Consider the following 15,834-nt stretch of genomic DNA (forward strand, 5'->3'; position numbering starts at 1 on the left):
TAGGTACATATTTTATAATTGTTGTATCTTCCTGGTGAATTGACCCTGTTATCATTATATAATGTTCTTCTTTGTCTCATGTGACAGTTTTTGTCTTAAAGTCTATTTTAACTAAATATGACCTCCTCTCCTCTTTTCAGGTTCCTGTTTGCATAAAATGTCTTTTTCACGCTTTCACTTTTAACCTATGTGTGTCTTTAGATCTAAAATGAATCTCTTGTAGACATTATATTAATTGGATCTTGTTTTTTATCCATTCAACCAATCTGTGTCTTTCAGTTGGTACATTTAAAATCCATTTACCTATAAGGTAATTGCTGACAAGGAAGGACTTACTATTGCCATTTGTTCATCGTTTTCTGTATATCTTATAGCTCCTTTGTCCTTCTTTTCTTCCTACTACCTTATCTTATATTTCATTCATTTTTAATTTTTTTTTGTAATGACATATTTTTATTCCCTTCTCATTTTCCCTCTGTGTATATTCTATAGTTTCCTTGTGGTTATCATTGCAATTACATAAAACATCTTACAGTTGTAACAATATATTTTAAGCCATTAACAGCTTAACTTCAATTGCGTATAAAAACTCTGCCCCTTGGGGCGCCTGGGTGGCTCAGTGGGTTAGGCCGCTGCCTTCGGCTCAGGTCATGATCTTGGGGTCCTGGGATCGAGTCCCACATTGGGCTCTCTGCTCAGCGGGGAGCCTGCTTCCCTCTCTCTCTCTCTGCCTGCCTCTCCATCTACTTGTGATTTCTCTCTGTCAAATAAATAAATAAAATCTAAAAAAAAAAAACTCTGCCCCTTTACATAAACTCTGTACCCCCACTTTGTTATGAAATGCAAATTACCTCTTTTTATATCATATCCTTTAGCACATATTTATATATAATTACTTTTTGTGCATTTGTTTTTAAAATTCTATACTAGAAAGTGATATATTCCCTACATTATAACACTACATAATTACACATTTATATATTTACCTTTACCACAGGAGTTATGTATTTTGTATTTTTATATTTATATATTTTTTTTACTACAGGAGTTTTTTGTATGGTTTTGGTTGCTGTTTATCATCCTTTCACTTCAACTTGAAAGACTCCCTTCAGCATTCCTTTTTATTCACAGCCAGTTTATGGACCTGCTGTGCTCAGTCTCTGACCGCATACATCCACAGTGGGCACAAAATTTTCTTCCACTGCTACTTCTTAATCTTCAGGTTTTCCTCATGTTTGTTGAGCCAGCAGCACATGGCACACGTTTTCTTGGGCCACATTTCCAGGGGCTTTACTACTTGCCCTTGTATAATTTTCCTAGATTCTAGTTAACTAGAATTAGTTAGCTAGTTAATAACTGCCTCTCTGCCTACATATAATGTCTGTCTGTCAAATAAATAAACAAAATCTTAAAAAAAAAAAACTAGATTCCTAGTTAATGTGGTGAGAGCACAGATGATGGATTTGTGAACAACTTGGATCTTGGACAGCTTGGATGCCATTCTGCCTGTCACATTGGAGACATGCAGCTGTGATAACTTTACCTTCCTGTTGTCCAGCTATTTCAACAGTTCCTCTTCCTTACCCTGAAGATCTTTTTTTTTTTTTTTTAAGATTTTATTTATTCATTTGACAGAGATTACAAGTAGTCAGAGAGGCAGGCAGAGCTAGAGGAGGAAGCAGGCTCCCCACACGGCAGAAAGCCCAAAGAGGGACTCTATCCCAGAACCCTGGGATCATGACCTGAACTGAAGGCAAAGGCTTTAACCCACTGAGCCACCCAGGCGCCCCTTACCCTGAAGATCTTGATACTTAATATTGGCCAGGGCTGCACAAGCCACGACGTCTGCCATCTGCTCCAAGGGAAAGAACCCAACCCATCAGCATTTCTTTTTTTTTTTTTTTTAGAATTTATTTATTTATTTGACAGAGAGAGATCACAAGTAGGCAGAGAGGCAGTCAGAGAGAGAGAGGAGGAAGCAGGCTCCCCTCTGAGCAGAGAGCCCGATGCGGGACTCGATCCCAGGACCCTGGGATCATGACCTGAGCCGAAGGCAGTGGCTTAACCCACTGAGCCACCCAGGCGCCCCCCATCAGCATTTCTTATAGGGCAGGTCTAGTGATGAGAAACCCTCAGCTTTTATCTGGAAAAATCTAAATTTCTCTTTTGTTTTTGAAGGATAGTTTTGCTGGATGTTGTATTCTTGGTTGGCCCTTGTTTCTTTCAGTATTTTTAATATATCATCATACTCCCTTCTAGCCCACAATGTTTCTGCTGATAAATCTTTTGATAATCTAATAGGAGCTCCCTTGTACATTACAAGTCACTTTTCTCTTTCTGCTTTCAAGATTCTTTTGGTGAATTTTGACAGTTTGATTATGAAATGCCTTGGAGTAATTACCTTCAGATTTATCTTAGTTGGAGCTTTTTGAATTTCATGAATTTGTATGTCCATTTCTAGTCTCAGATTGAGGGAATATAAGGCCATTAGTTATTCTTCAGCTAGGCTCTGTGCTCCTTTCTCTCTTTCTTTTTCTGCTGAGACTTCCATAATGTATATGTTGTTCTGCTTTCTGGTGTCCCATAAGTCACTTAGGCTCTCTTCATCTTTTTTCAGTATTTTTTCTGTTTGCTCCTCTGCCTAAGTAACTTTTAAAGTCCTGTCTTTGAGTTAGTTCACTGGTCCTTTCTTCTGATTTGTCAAGTCTGACATTGAATAGTGAATTTTTCAGTGCAATTATTATTGTTTTCATTTTCAGAAGTTCTGTTTGGTTCTTCTTCATAGTTCTTTCTTATCATTGATACTCTCATTTTGCTCATGTATTATTTTCCTGATTTTGTTTGGTTGTCTATCTATGCTTTTTTTCATTTGTTGAGCATTTTTTAAATTTTTAAAAAATATTTTATTTATTTATTTGACAGAGAGAGAGATCACAAGTAGGCAGAGAGGCAAGGGGGCGTTGGGGGTGAAGCAGGCTCCCTGCTGAGCAGAGAGCCCAATATGGGGTTCGATCCCAGGACCCTGAGATCATGACCTGAGCCAAAGGCAGAGGCCCAACCAACTGAGCCACCCACGTGCCCCTCATTGAGCATATATGATGGCAATTTCAAATTCTTTGGTAGCTCGTAAGTCTCCATTTATTTAGGGTCGGTTTCAGAAAATTTAATTTTTCTTTCTTTTTTTTTTTTTTTTTAAAGATTGCGTTTATTTATCTGACAGACAGAGATCACAAGTAGACAGAGAGGCAGGCAGAGGTAGAGGAAGGGAAGCAGGCTCCCTGCTGAACAGAGAGCCAGATTCGGGGCTTGATCCCAGGACCCCGAGATCATGACCTGAGCCGAAGGCAGAGGTTTTAACCCACTGAGCCACCCAGGCGCCCCTAATTTTTCTTTTAAAGGGGCCACATTTCCCTATTTCTTTGTATGTCTTGTTCTCTGCTGTTGGGATTTGGGCATTTGAAATCAGCCATCCCTCCCCAACATTATAGTCTGGTTTTGTACTGGAATGACATTCTCAATTCAGTGCTGCTAGAGATTCTGGAGATTTCACAAGCCTTTTCTGGGGAGTGTGTCCTTTTGGGGCTTGTGTGTAACCTGACTGAAGAGTTTGCCTGTTTCTACTCAGTACTCCCCATCAATACCTGCCTGTGTGCAGTGACCTCACTGGTGCTGTAGTATGCCGTGGCAATGGAGAGCCACCTAGTGCCTATCCATGGTACTGCAGACTCTTGTTCATGCCAATCACTTTGATCTTGCAGGCCAAGCTCCCAACCAGACTCCTGGTTGTCAGACAAGATGTAAACCAGTCCCTTCAACAATCCACCTAAAAGAGTGTTGGGCATACATTTCATCCACAGGGAGAAGATGGGAGTTAAGTGTTTCCTCCCGGTAGCACTCACTGGGTCAGAGGGAGAGCTCTGGCAAAAGAAATCACTATGAACTTTACTACCAGGCTTTAAAGTGGTTGGCTTTGCACTCACCTGGAGTGCAGGAACTCTTGACTGGGCTCCAGATTGGTCCACGCATTGCAGTTAAATCTGTGTCTCCAAGGGGGAAGGAGGGTGGAGGGCTTCCTATTCTACCATCTTGCTAATGTCACCTCTGATAGCTCTAGTTTTTATGATCTTTTGCAATGTTTCTATGTCTTAAGTACTTTACATCTGTTAGCTAATTTAATCCTCACAACCATATGATCTAGGTGCTATTATCATGATCCTCATTTTCTAAGTGAGAAAATGACCTATCCAAGGTCACCCAACTAGTCACTGGTTAAATTGGAATTCAAATGCAGGACTTAGAAGTGCATGCCTTGGGGCACCTGGGTGGCTCAGTGGGTAAAAGCGACCTTTCGGCTCAGGTCATGGTCCCAGGGTCTCTGCTCAGCAGGGAGCCTGCTTCCCTCTCTCTGCCTGCCTCTCTGCCTACTTGTGATCTCTGTCTATCAAATAAATAAAATCTTTAAAAAAAAAAAAAAAGAGTCTCTTAAGAAAAAAGTGAAGGAATCTTGTAAGAAGGATGTTTAAAATATGAAACAGATTAATGAAGACATCTTCTTTGTTCCAAATATTAGTTTATGTTGAGAATTATTACAGAAAAAGAAACTCAAATGGTCCAACTTCAAAAATATTCATGAAAGACAATACAACAAGATACGACTTCACGCCCACCAAATTGGCAGAAATCAAAGTCTGATGAAAACAGGTGTTGAAAAAGATACAATATCGTGGAGACACTGTGAGCTGTTAACACGAGTGTGGATTGGTGCAAGCACTTGAGAGAGCAATTTGCAATATCTAGAAATGTTGAAGATACACATCTCTTACAACCTAGTAGTTCCACTCCCCCATAAGACCATTGCTCTTCTAAGTTTGGTCCTAGGACCAGCAGCATGGATACCACCTGGAAACTTAATGCAAATGCAGAATCTCAGGCCCCTTCTCAAACCTACTGTATCAGAGTTTTCCTGCTAACAAGATTTGCCAGATGATTGAATGCACATGAATATAAGAGAAACAATTGTATGTGGGAAAAAAACTTGAGCAAATCAATACAGAGTATTGTCTGTGGTAGGAAGACATTGAAAACAACAAGTCCATCTGCAGGATAACAGGTATTTGGTAAAAGAGGACATATCTATACAATAATTTGAGTTACATGTATAAACAACTAAAAAAATACAGGTGCAAACTGATATCTATGGTATACCATTTAAAGTACAAAATGCAAAATAATATTATATATTATTTTTGAATATATAAACATAGTAAGGAAATGACAACATGAGAATGACAAACACCAAATTCAGAATAGAGTTTGCTTAGGGAGGGAATAAAAATAATGAGATTTTGGACGCATATGCAGGGCACTTTATCTCTGTGACATTTAATCTGAACTTAATACAACAGTGGAAACATTTAATAGAGTGGATGATGAGTACATAGTTATCCAGGATGTTATTTTCTACACTTTTCCATAGACTTGAAATAAGTTTAAACATTTGTAAAGATTTCATTAAAAAAAAAAAAAGAAATGCCTTCTTTCCCACCCTAAATTGTGTATTATCAAGTAGCTTTTAGATTTCTGAAGTGATGCTATGAATCAACTAGTTTGTCAAATTGTATCCAAGTCTTTTGGATTAAATATGCCACTCTGGTGAAGCTTGCCTTCAAATACTGAAGCCCAGAGAAGAAAACCAGGGATCAGACCGTGGATATGGACAATGTAATTTTTGCTACCATGCTGTTGAAATGTTAAGGGTTTACAGTCAAATATTTGTGGAGCAAAATGAAAATTATACCTGATTCACTAGTTTGTCTCTCTACTTAAAACAGACAAGAAAGATAATCTAGACTCCCTATGTTAACCAGGTTTTGATGGTCTTTTCTCAACCTCATGCCATCAGGCAGCAGGAAGTCTCGTCTTGTTTCCTTGTCATTTATAATATAAACAGTATTCAATCCTGTCCGCAGTGAAGCAGATGCATAGAGGATTCTCTGCCATTAATGTTTCCTTTGACATAGTACTTGTCAAGATTTTTCCACTTGGGAAACTTTTTTTTTAAAGATTTTATTTATTTATTTATTTATTTATTTATTTTTATCAGAGAAAAAGAGCACACACAGTGGGGAGCAACAGGCAGAGGGAGAAGCAGACTCTCCCACTGAGCAGGGAGCCCAACCCAGAACTCAGTCCCAGGACCCTGAGATCATGACCTGAGCCAAAGCAGATGCTCAACCAACTGAGCCACCCAGGTGTCCCTACACTTGGAAAACCTTCTAGTGACTGCATGACTCACATTTCCTTTCCATCAGGAGAAAAAAGGTCAAGAGAAGACATTACTGGAATTATTTATTAACCCAGAAGCTACCCAACTCAGGAACATTCACAGAATTCAGTAGAGGAAACATAGTCTTGTATAAGAAAAAGATTGCCTGGTTTATTGGAACTGTTGCTTTCTGATATTAAGGACCCACCAAGTGCAAATGTTACACTACCATAGATTCAGTCCTAGGCCTACTGAGCAGGTTTGGAAACGACCCTGAAGGATTATGGAAAGTTCCAAACAAAGTGTCAAGTCTCTCAACAAGGTCATCATCACGATGAAGATGAACAAGAATCAAGTCATCTATGCAAATTCAGATGGTAACATGTATAAAAAGTCACTGCAATGAGGACATCACAATGCTGGAGTACAGTTCATGAAAAGCCAGCATCAGCCTGTGATAATTTCCCAGAGGAAAAGAATTTTAATAGTTTTTTTCTTTAAAGATTTTATTTATTTATCAGAGAGAGGGGGGGGGAGAGAGCGAGCACAGGCAGACAGAATGGCAGGCAGAGGCAGAGGGGGAAGCAGGCTCCCCGCCGAGCAAGGAGCCCGATGCGGGACTCCATCCCAGGACGCCGGGATCATGACCTGAGCCGAAGGCAGCTGCTTAACCAACTGAGCCACCCAGGCGTCCCAGAATTTTAATAGTTTTGAGACAGAAGTGAAATCACAGTGGAAGAAGAAATAATCAAAGCAGTAAGAAGTAACCCTCTAAACAGAAATCAGCTGAGTCCAGGAAGATTATATTAACTTCATTATATAGAGTTTGAAAAGCTTCTTTGTCTCTTTCGATAAAGAATCTTTACTTACTGGGAGAACTTGGGCAGGTTAACTTTTCCAATCCTTTTATCTGCAGAACAGGCACTATCCCCCACCCAGTGACTGTGTGGATCAGTAATGAATATAACATCCTTAGCAGGGAAATTATGCTTAGTAATTCCATTAGTGAGAAAAATAATGCTTGGTCATGACAGAGAATTTAAGCCACATAGAAACTCATAAAATGAAAATTATTCTCCACCCTCCCAATGGCATTGTCTTTAACATTATTGTGCATGATTCTCTCATTTTCATCTTTATACACATTCTAATAGTTATTATCAGTGTTATCATACTATGTTTCATCTTGTCACCTAACAAAATGTTTTGAAGAATCTTCCAAATCAGCATGTATAGGTTTACCTCACTGTTTCTAATTAAAAAAAAAAAAAAAAAAGATTTTATTTATTTACTTGACCAATGTCACAAGTAGGCAGAGAGGCAGGCAGAGAGAGGTGGGGGGGGGGGGGGAAGCAGGCTCCCCGCTGAGCAGAGAACCCTATGTGGGGCTCAATCCCAGGACCCTGAGATCATGACCTGAGCCGAAGGCAGAGGCTTTAACCCACTGAGCCACCCAGATGCCCCTCACTGTTTTTAAAGGGAGGATTCCATTGTATGTCCATTGCTTAATTTATTTAACTATGCCTCTAGTCATGGCCAACAATGCTTCAATAGGATATACTAGAACATATATCTTTTCACTATTGTGCGAATGTTTTTTAAAAGTGGAAATGCTGAGTTGAAAATATGGGTAGTTTTTAATTTATTTATTTTTAAATAGTTTTTATTTTAATAGACTTCATTAGATTGATCGTTGAAATGTCTTACTGATTAATCCCCTCCTGTCCTTCCATCCTCCTCACCATGTAGGTCCTGAAACAGAAGACATAGCCTACTTACATTTCAAAGGTAGTGAATTTATTGTCATGAATATATACAGCAATAAGAGCAATTAGGACTGGGGTCTAGATCAGCAATGTTCCCATCAATCCCTTCCAGGGAGCCTCCTGGACCACTACTGCATGGACAACGCTGCAGATCTTGTTGGGTTTTTTTCCATCAAAATTAGAAAGATGAGGATTTCCAAGTGTTCTGAAGCTGTCATCTGTCCTTTAGATAGGCTTCCATGATGTTTGATGGCTGAATGTACAAGTCTTTCATTGACCAGAGAGACGTATCTCATCAAAACACACAGAAAAAAAATTATTAATGGAAATTACTACCTAGCTCACCCATGGGGGCAGAAGTAGAGAGAGGTGGTTCTAAGAAATGGCTCCAGCTTTCTCGCCAGCCAAGCAGCTTCTAACAAGCCAAATTTGAGATGGAAATGGACAAATGGGAAAGGAAAATGAAACTATGGGGGGTGGGGGGTCTATCCCCAAGTGACTGTGGCGCCTCCTGGCCTCATCTGTTTCTTCTTCTAGCTTAGAGTCCACAGCACATCAGTCCAACCACTCTTGAAGGTCCATAACTGCAACTCCTCCATATCCCTTCCTCCAGGCACTTTCCTGGCAGCCTGAGACCTGGGAGGCTGTCTGCCATGACGAGCACACACGCAGAGCTGTGGGGCTGCTATGGAAAGCTATGATGCGAAGTCATGACCTTAAACAGAAAGCCACAAAGTTCCTCCAGGCAGCTCATCCACTGCTCCCACCTAAGCTTTTCTCCCTTTCTTTCTCTCCTCTCTGTTTCTTTGTTTCCTCCTCCCTCCCTCCCTCCCTCCATTTCTTCCTTCCTTCCTTCCTTCCTCTCTACACTCAACATGGGGCTCCCTTTGCCACCCTGAGATCAAGTCTCATGGTCCACTGACTGAGCCAGCCAGCTGCCCCCTGGTTTTTCTATACCTTTTCTACACCATCAAACCTGTCTTTTCTCTCTCAAAAAATGACCCTCTTCATCCTTCACTGAGAAATTAGAAGCCTCAGACAAGACAGTGGTCCTTCTCTTCTGTACTCCAAAGCCTGCCCTTCACACATGCTATGGGGACACCACCAATTGCCTACTCTCCTCCTAAGTCACCTGTTCTTCCCCTTTGCGGACTCCCCCATAAACATCACACATGTTATAGCACCTGTCTGCTGGGGAAAAACCATTGCAAAATGCTCTTGACCTTGTCTTCAAAACCACCACCCAAGCTCTCTGTTTCCTGTAAAGGTCACATTTCTCCAAATCTTGTTTCACTTGACCACTCTCCTCCTTGACCCATTCTCACCTCACTGTTCAACCCTTTTCAATTTGTCTCACCCCTTATTCCACTGAAACTGTCCTTGCTAAGTTCTCAGCACCCGTTAGGCGTCTGGGCTCCCTTTTTCCACTGACCACATTCCTGCAGCAGCTCCAGACTCCATGTCTCTTAGAGAGTTAGTGAAGAAAAAGGGGCACCTTCCCAGGATTCCCAACAAAATCCTCACTGCCTCTCCCTGGCTCTGATCAAAGGTATGTGCCCACCCTGGGTCAGTCACTGAATACGCAGAGTCTCTTCTGATGATCTGACCAAACTCTGAAACAAAGATCTAACCCCTCCTTTTTAACAGTGGTGCAATATTCCATTGCATGAATGTGTCATAATTTATTTCACCTCTCCTTTTCTGAAGGACATTTGGAGTTTTCTAGCTATTTCCTAACACAGGCTTGCACAAGATGCACATTCTAGGACCTTGCCCACAAACATACACACTCAAATCACACAGTTCTTTCTTTATCAACCTCTTCAAGCACATGACTGCTGATTTGTGCTTTTCATGCTTTTAAGGAACTTTCCATCACACCACCACCATGTCACAATGTATATTCCTGTGACCGCTCTAAGGAAGAGGAAGGGAGAGGGGACCTTGGAGGCTGCAATGTCTAGATATTTTCTTCATTGTCTTCAGATCTCCAAATGTAATCCAGCTGTCAATAGAAGGGCTCTATGAAGCTTCCCCTAAAATTAGAAGGAAAAAAGTACTTCAAATTTCTGTGAAAGCACCACTTACCTTCTAATCTCTCTGAATCAACTTGGTAGAGGTGATGGGGGAACTTTCTCCTAATCTGCTCTGCCTCTGCTCCCACCATAACACTTCAAAAGAATTGGCAAAAATCTTGAAATTTCCAATTTCTTTACTTTTGCTGCTATGACCAAAACCATAGGAAGAGCCACTACCATGACCCTCCAACCTCCAACCCCAAAGAGGTGACCTTGCCCCCAGACCAATGCCTGACTTCTCAGCCTCTGTTTTGGTCCTTGGGCTTTGTGGGGAATGGCCTGTGTGTCCCACAATGCCAACCCACCAACCTGAAGCCATGAATCAGCACTTCTGGCTAAACGAACGCAGCTTCTCTCAGAAGTACGTCGTGTGTCCTTTCTGCTTCTGAGATCCAATTTAAAAATAATAATAATAATAATAATAATAATCCCAAAGCTCTCCTGGCCAGCTAGTCTCAGTTTTGAAGTTCTATCTCCCAACTCTGCCATTGACCAGGTCTCCAGTTAATACCCAATTACACTTCCCATCCTTGTTTTGTTGCTGATAAAATTTCTCTTACTTGACCTTGCAGGAAATTTATTTTTCCAACTTTTTTCTCTTTTGCTTTCACATCCTCACCTCTGCCATGACAAAACACCACCGGCCCCATTTGCCAACCCTTACAATAGAGGTCCTCTTCCTCCTCCCTCTCCCCCATGCCCACCATGGAGTGAAAATGCAGCCCTAAAATATTCTCTCTCCAGCCTCTCTTTGTTGGGATTTTCACCCCTCTTCTAGCGTGCTCAGCTCCCCGGGGCCTCCCAGAGGAAGCCCCAGCCCACCCTGGAATACGGTCTTCCTGCTGGCCACATTTGCTGATACTTCATAACAAAACTGTCCTTTACTGGGGCTTGGTAAACTGAATGAACAAGTACTACTTCTAAAATATAGAAAGAACTTGCTGTAACTGCCAGCATTGTTTCTAAAGGGATCCACAAATGCTGCATGCACTATTGGCATTAATAAACACATTTATCTTAAATACAATTTTATCCAAAGAAGCCTCGATACAGAGGCAGGGAAGGTGTACAAGTTATGGATCCTAACTTGTGATTATTTTGGTTTCCCAAAGCCCAATTTTTTTAAGTCTATAATAATATCTGTAAGTATATATGGCACTTAAAGTACAGGTTCTCTGCTCCCCCCAGATCCCACCGAAGCCAACGCTGTTCTGGGCAGCCCTATGAGACCTGGATTTAGTTTCTCCTTCAGAGTGTCCCTGGTGGGCCATGCCTACCACTGGGGGTACATGAGATGACTTTAGAAGGTAAACGAACACATCCGTTTTATTTCAACAAGTTTTCAATATTTATTTTTTATAAGATTTTATTTTATCTATTTATTTGACAGAGATCACAAGTCGGCAGAGAGGCGGTGGGGGGGGGGGGCAGGAAGCAGGCTCCCTGCTGAGCAGAGAGCCCAATTCAAGGCTCGATCCTAGGACCCTGAGATCATGACCTGGGCTGAAGGCAGGGCCTTTAACCCACTGAACCACCCAGGCACCCTATATTTATTTTATAATAGGTAACAGTAGATTGTCTTTCTATAGAGAGAAAAAACAAAACTAGAATATCAAAATCCGACATTTGGAGTACTATCACTTAGGAGGAGATTAAAGTATTGACATAGATTCAAAGATAAATATCAAGTAAAAACTGTAATAAAAGTACACATATATAGGACACCTGGGTGGCTCAGTTGGTTAAATGTCTGCCTGCAGCTCAGGTCATGATCCCAGGGTCCTGGGATCAAGCCCAGTGTTGGGTCCCTGCTCAGCGGGGAGCTTGCTTCTCCTGCCACACCCCCTGCTTGTGCGTGCTCTCTCTCAAAAAAGTAAATTAAAATATATATTATAGGGCGCCTGGGTGGCTCAGTGGGTTAAGCCACTGCCTTCGTCTCAGGTCATGATCTCAGGGTCCTGGGATCGAGTCCCACATCGGGCTCTCTGCTCCGCAGGGGCCTGCTTCCCTTCCTCTCTCTCTGCCTGCCTCTCTGCCTACTTGTGATCTCTCTATGTCAAATAAATAAATAAAATTCTAAAAAAAAAAAAAATAAATAAAAATAAAATAAAATAAAATATATATTATATATAATATATATTTTAAAGATTTTATTTGTTTATTTGACAGGGATCACAAGTAGGCAGAGAGGCAGGCAGAGAGAGAGGAAGGGAAGCAGGCTCCCTGCTGAGCAGAGAGCCTGACATGGGGCTCGATTCCAGAACCCTGAGATCACGACCCGAGCCGAAGGCAGAGGCTTTAACCCACTGAGCCACCCAGGCGCCCCAAATATATATTTTTAAATAAAGTACAAAGATATGAGAAAATCCCCGAAAGTGATACAGGAATGAAGCTGAGGACCCTGGTCTGCCTCATGCTGCCTAAAACATCATGGTGTTTCATCAGAGCTCACTAATGTGATGCCTGACCCTCACCTGTCCTTCCTCCATCGATAGTGTGAATAAGCTCCCAGAGGCCGGGTCAGTTAGCCCGGTGGCTGGCTTCCTGTGCACCGCCTTCCTGCATGGCTGGTGCAGCAAGGCAGAACCCACCTGCTGCACTAAATGTGTCTGGCGCTCAAAGAAGGCCATTAGGCATTTATCTGGTCAGTGGCCAGTGAGCTGATTTGGATTTGTTTTACTTTTGAGAAAGAGGAAGAGGGTGGTAGTGATTTTCTCCCCGGGGGCCCCGAACAGCTGACTCAGTGTCACGGGCTTGTTGGTCTGGCAGCCTTTCCGCACCAGGCTCGGGCCTGCACACAGCAAATCCCATGACTCCATGGGACTACCCGGGTCATTGTTGTGCCAGAATGTTCTTGTGAATGATACTGCTTAAGTGAGCAGGTCCAGAAAAATATTTTTAGCTTCAAGAAATTTTATGAGAAGAGGGCACTTGATCTTACAGGATTTGATTTATTTCAACAGTTGTCATTTAAGTTATTGAGTTGTAACTTTTTTCTAGACAGGGTATGAAAGGACTTATAAAAATACATACAGTAAGATAAAACCTCTATAGATGAGGAAAATGGGCCCAAAGGAACATGGGGGCGGGAAAGATAAAGTAGAGCCAAGAATGAGGCCTGTCATTACAATGTAGAGCGGTGGTAGCCGGGTGGGTGGCTCAGCTTCCTCGCAGCAGGACAGCGAAGGGAACAGTGACATAACTGGTCCATGGCGACCCTACCATTTTTTCTAAAAATAGAACACAAACTACTGCTCAGGAGAAGGCTAACCATCCCATGTGCTGAGACCAAAAAGAAGGTTTTGGTGTACGTGTGATGCGGCCAATGGGGTCCTCAATAATTTGTCTGGCATGCCCCGGAGTGGCCTCACAGGGCTGTTTTGTACCACATCCATAATCAGAGGGGGCCTCAGGCCAAAGCGAGCGTTGGAAACCAGTGCTACAGGGAACCAAAACTACACTCTTTGGGAACACATCTCAGCTGGTTAGCTTAATCCCTGCGTGGGTTTTGGAGGGCCTGGTGCAGCAGTCAGATAGCACCTCTGAGCCAGTTCTGCAAACCTTTCAGCATCAACAGGTTCAGTGAAGGCCTCCCTGAACCAGCTTAGGATGTGGCTCTTCCAGACCACAGTGCTGTGTGCTCCCTGGCTGGGGGCAGGATGAGGACTGGCTACATCATGTGTGGGCCGAATGGAAAACGAAAACACAAGACCCCTTGTTTAAAAATTAAGACTTTCAAGATGGCGACAGCAGAGCTGTAAAGCAACCACAGGGCCCTTGTAGGGGTGGAGCCTGTGGGACTGCCCAAGTCACACACCTATGAAGTCCGCCCTGGGCAGGATGGACATCCTTGTGAAAACCTGGAGAAAATGAGGAGGGCACAGTAAATGAGTTAATATTTATAAAGTGTTTAAAACAGTACCTATCGCAAAATAAGCACTGTATATATGTTTGCTTTTGCTATATAAGAATTATTATTTTAATTCCTAATTATCATTTTAATGAATAATATAGCAAATATAAATACACAATACACTGTTTATCTTATTAGGTTTTTTGTTGTTGCTATTTTTATTATTATTATTATTATTATTATTATTATTACTATTATTCAGTTATTGTTATTTATGTGTCTGAAGTTTAGCACAAAGGACCAGACTGGAGATCATTTGGAGTCATCAACATGCACCAGGCCTTTAAAACCATGGGAGTGGGGGCACCTGGGTGCCTCAGTCGGTTAAGTGGCTGCCTTAGACTCAGGTCCTGATCTCAGGGCCCTAGGATCAAGTCCCGCATCAGGCTCCCTGCTCAGTGAGAAGTCTCCTTCTCCCTCTCCCTCTGCTGCTCCTCCCTGCTTATGCTCTCTCTCTCTCTTTCTCTCTCTGTCAAATAAATAAATAAAAATCTTAAAAAAAAAAAAAAAAAAGTCATGGGAGTAGATGGGCTCAACCAAGGGTACATACACACAAGCAGAGGATTGAAGCTCTGTGACAGCTAGGGGTCAAGGAGTTGGGAAGGAACCAGCAAAAAGGATTGTGAAGGAGGGAGAGGACAGGAGGGGGTGGGGTCCTAGAGTCCAAGAGAAGATGATACATCGAGAAGGAAGGGGATGGGTTGTGTTTGATGATGCCGTTAGGTAAAATAAGAGGAAAACTCAGAATGGATCATTGGATTTGACAATACGGAGGTCATGGTGACCTCGATAAGAGCTGTTCCAACACAATGGTGGGGTAAAAACCCTGAACGAAATGGTTTCAGAAGGAAGGAGGAGGTTGTGGGTGGTTTCAGAATGGGAGGAGAGGTGGTGGATGCACTAAATTTGTACGCGCTTTCCAGGAGCTGTGCTACCAAGAGCAGCAGAGAACCGGGACAGCAGCGGGCCAGCAAGCCCGAGAACCTCCGTCCTGTAACTGCAGGGACTAAGTTCTGCTATGACCACACGAGCTTGGAAGAAGACACTGGAGTCTGAAATTTCCCATAATAGAATGTGAGCATATTTCCTGTAGACACGTGTGCTTAGAAACAGGTCAGGCTTAAATCTCGCTTCCCTTCCCTCCTCCCCGCCTCCTCCTTCTTCAGGTGGTTTCCTAATTGTTCCTTCAGTTTGTCTCACTTACGAAGGTGTCCCACTTTGTCCTGCCGTCTTTCTGAAGGATGTACCTATTAAATATTTTCAGGGGCGCCTCGGTGGCTCTGTTGGCTCAGGTCATGATCTCAGGGTCCTGGGATCGAGTCCCGCATCAGGCTCCCTGTTCAGTGGGGAGTCTCCTTCTCCCTTTCTAAACATTTTTTTTTTTTTAAAGATTTTATTTATTTATTTAACAGAGAGAAATCACAAGTAGATAGAGAAGCAGGCAGAGAGAGAGAGGGGGAAGCAGGCTCCCTGCTGAGCAGAGAGCCCGATGCGGGACTCGATCCCAGGACCCTGAGATCATGACCTGAGCCAAAGGCAGCGGCTTAACCCACTGAGCCACCCAGGCGCCCTCCTTCTCCCTTTCTAATTCTGCCTCTCACTCGAGCTTTCTCTCTCTTTCTCAAATAAATAAATAAATAATATTCTCATCTTTCTCTCCTCTTAAAAGTGTGATTAAGCTTTAAACTGCAGCCCTGCATGTCTCGGAGTCTGGTGAGAGCTGACCCGGAGGGACAGGCACCTCCGCAGCAGGTCTGCTCGAGGCCCTGGGGCTGAAGTGTCCCGGAACAATGGCCCTTATTCGCAGTAGGG

The 15,834-nt window shown here is 42.5% G+C and overlaps 1 protein-coding gene and 1 long non-coding RNA gene across 2 annotated transcripts in view; one reads left to right on the forward strand and one right to left on the reverse strand.

The window, feature by feature from the left end:
* The window catches only part of NUP42 (nucleoporin 42), a 37,381-nt gene extending 29,266 nt beyond the window's left edge, over nucleotides 1-8,115 (forward strand). Inside the window, exon 7 of the mRNA XM_059171353.1 lies at nucleotides 8,015-8,115. Within this exon, the coding sequence (XP_059027336.1) occupies nucleotides 8,015-8,100 (86 nt within the window). The 3' untranslated portion in view covers nucleotides 8,101-8,115. The remainder of the gene's footprint in view (nucleotides 1-8,014) is intronic.
* A 51-nt stretch (nucleotides 8,116-8,166) lies between these two features.
* LOC131829499 (uncharacterized) lies at nucleotides 8,167-12,857 on the reverse strand. Its single transcript, XR_009352874.1, has 3 exons — nucleotides 12,584-12,857; nucleotides 9,975-10,067; nucleotides 8,167-8,298 (listed from the first exon to the last, which is right to left on the reverse strand). It is a non-coding gene; the product is annotated as an uncharacterized LOC131829499 (long non-coding RNA).
* Nucleotides 12,858-15,834: the final 2,977 nt, after the last annotated feature.

The sequence above is a fragment of the Mustela lutreola genome, chromosome 4, assembly GCF_030435805.1.
Source record: "Mustela lutreola isolate mMusLut2 chromosome 4, mMusLut2.pri, whole genome shotgun sequence".
Classification (NCBI taxonomy): domain Eukaryota; kingdom Metazoa; phylum Chordata; class Mammalia; order Carnivora; family Mustelidae; genus Mustela; species Mustela lutreola.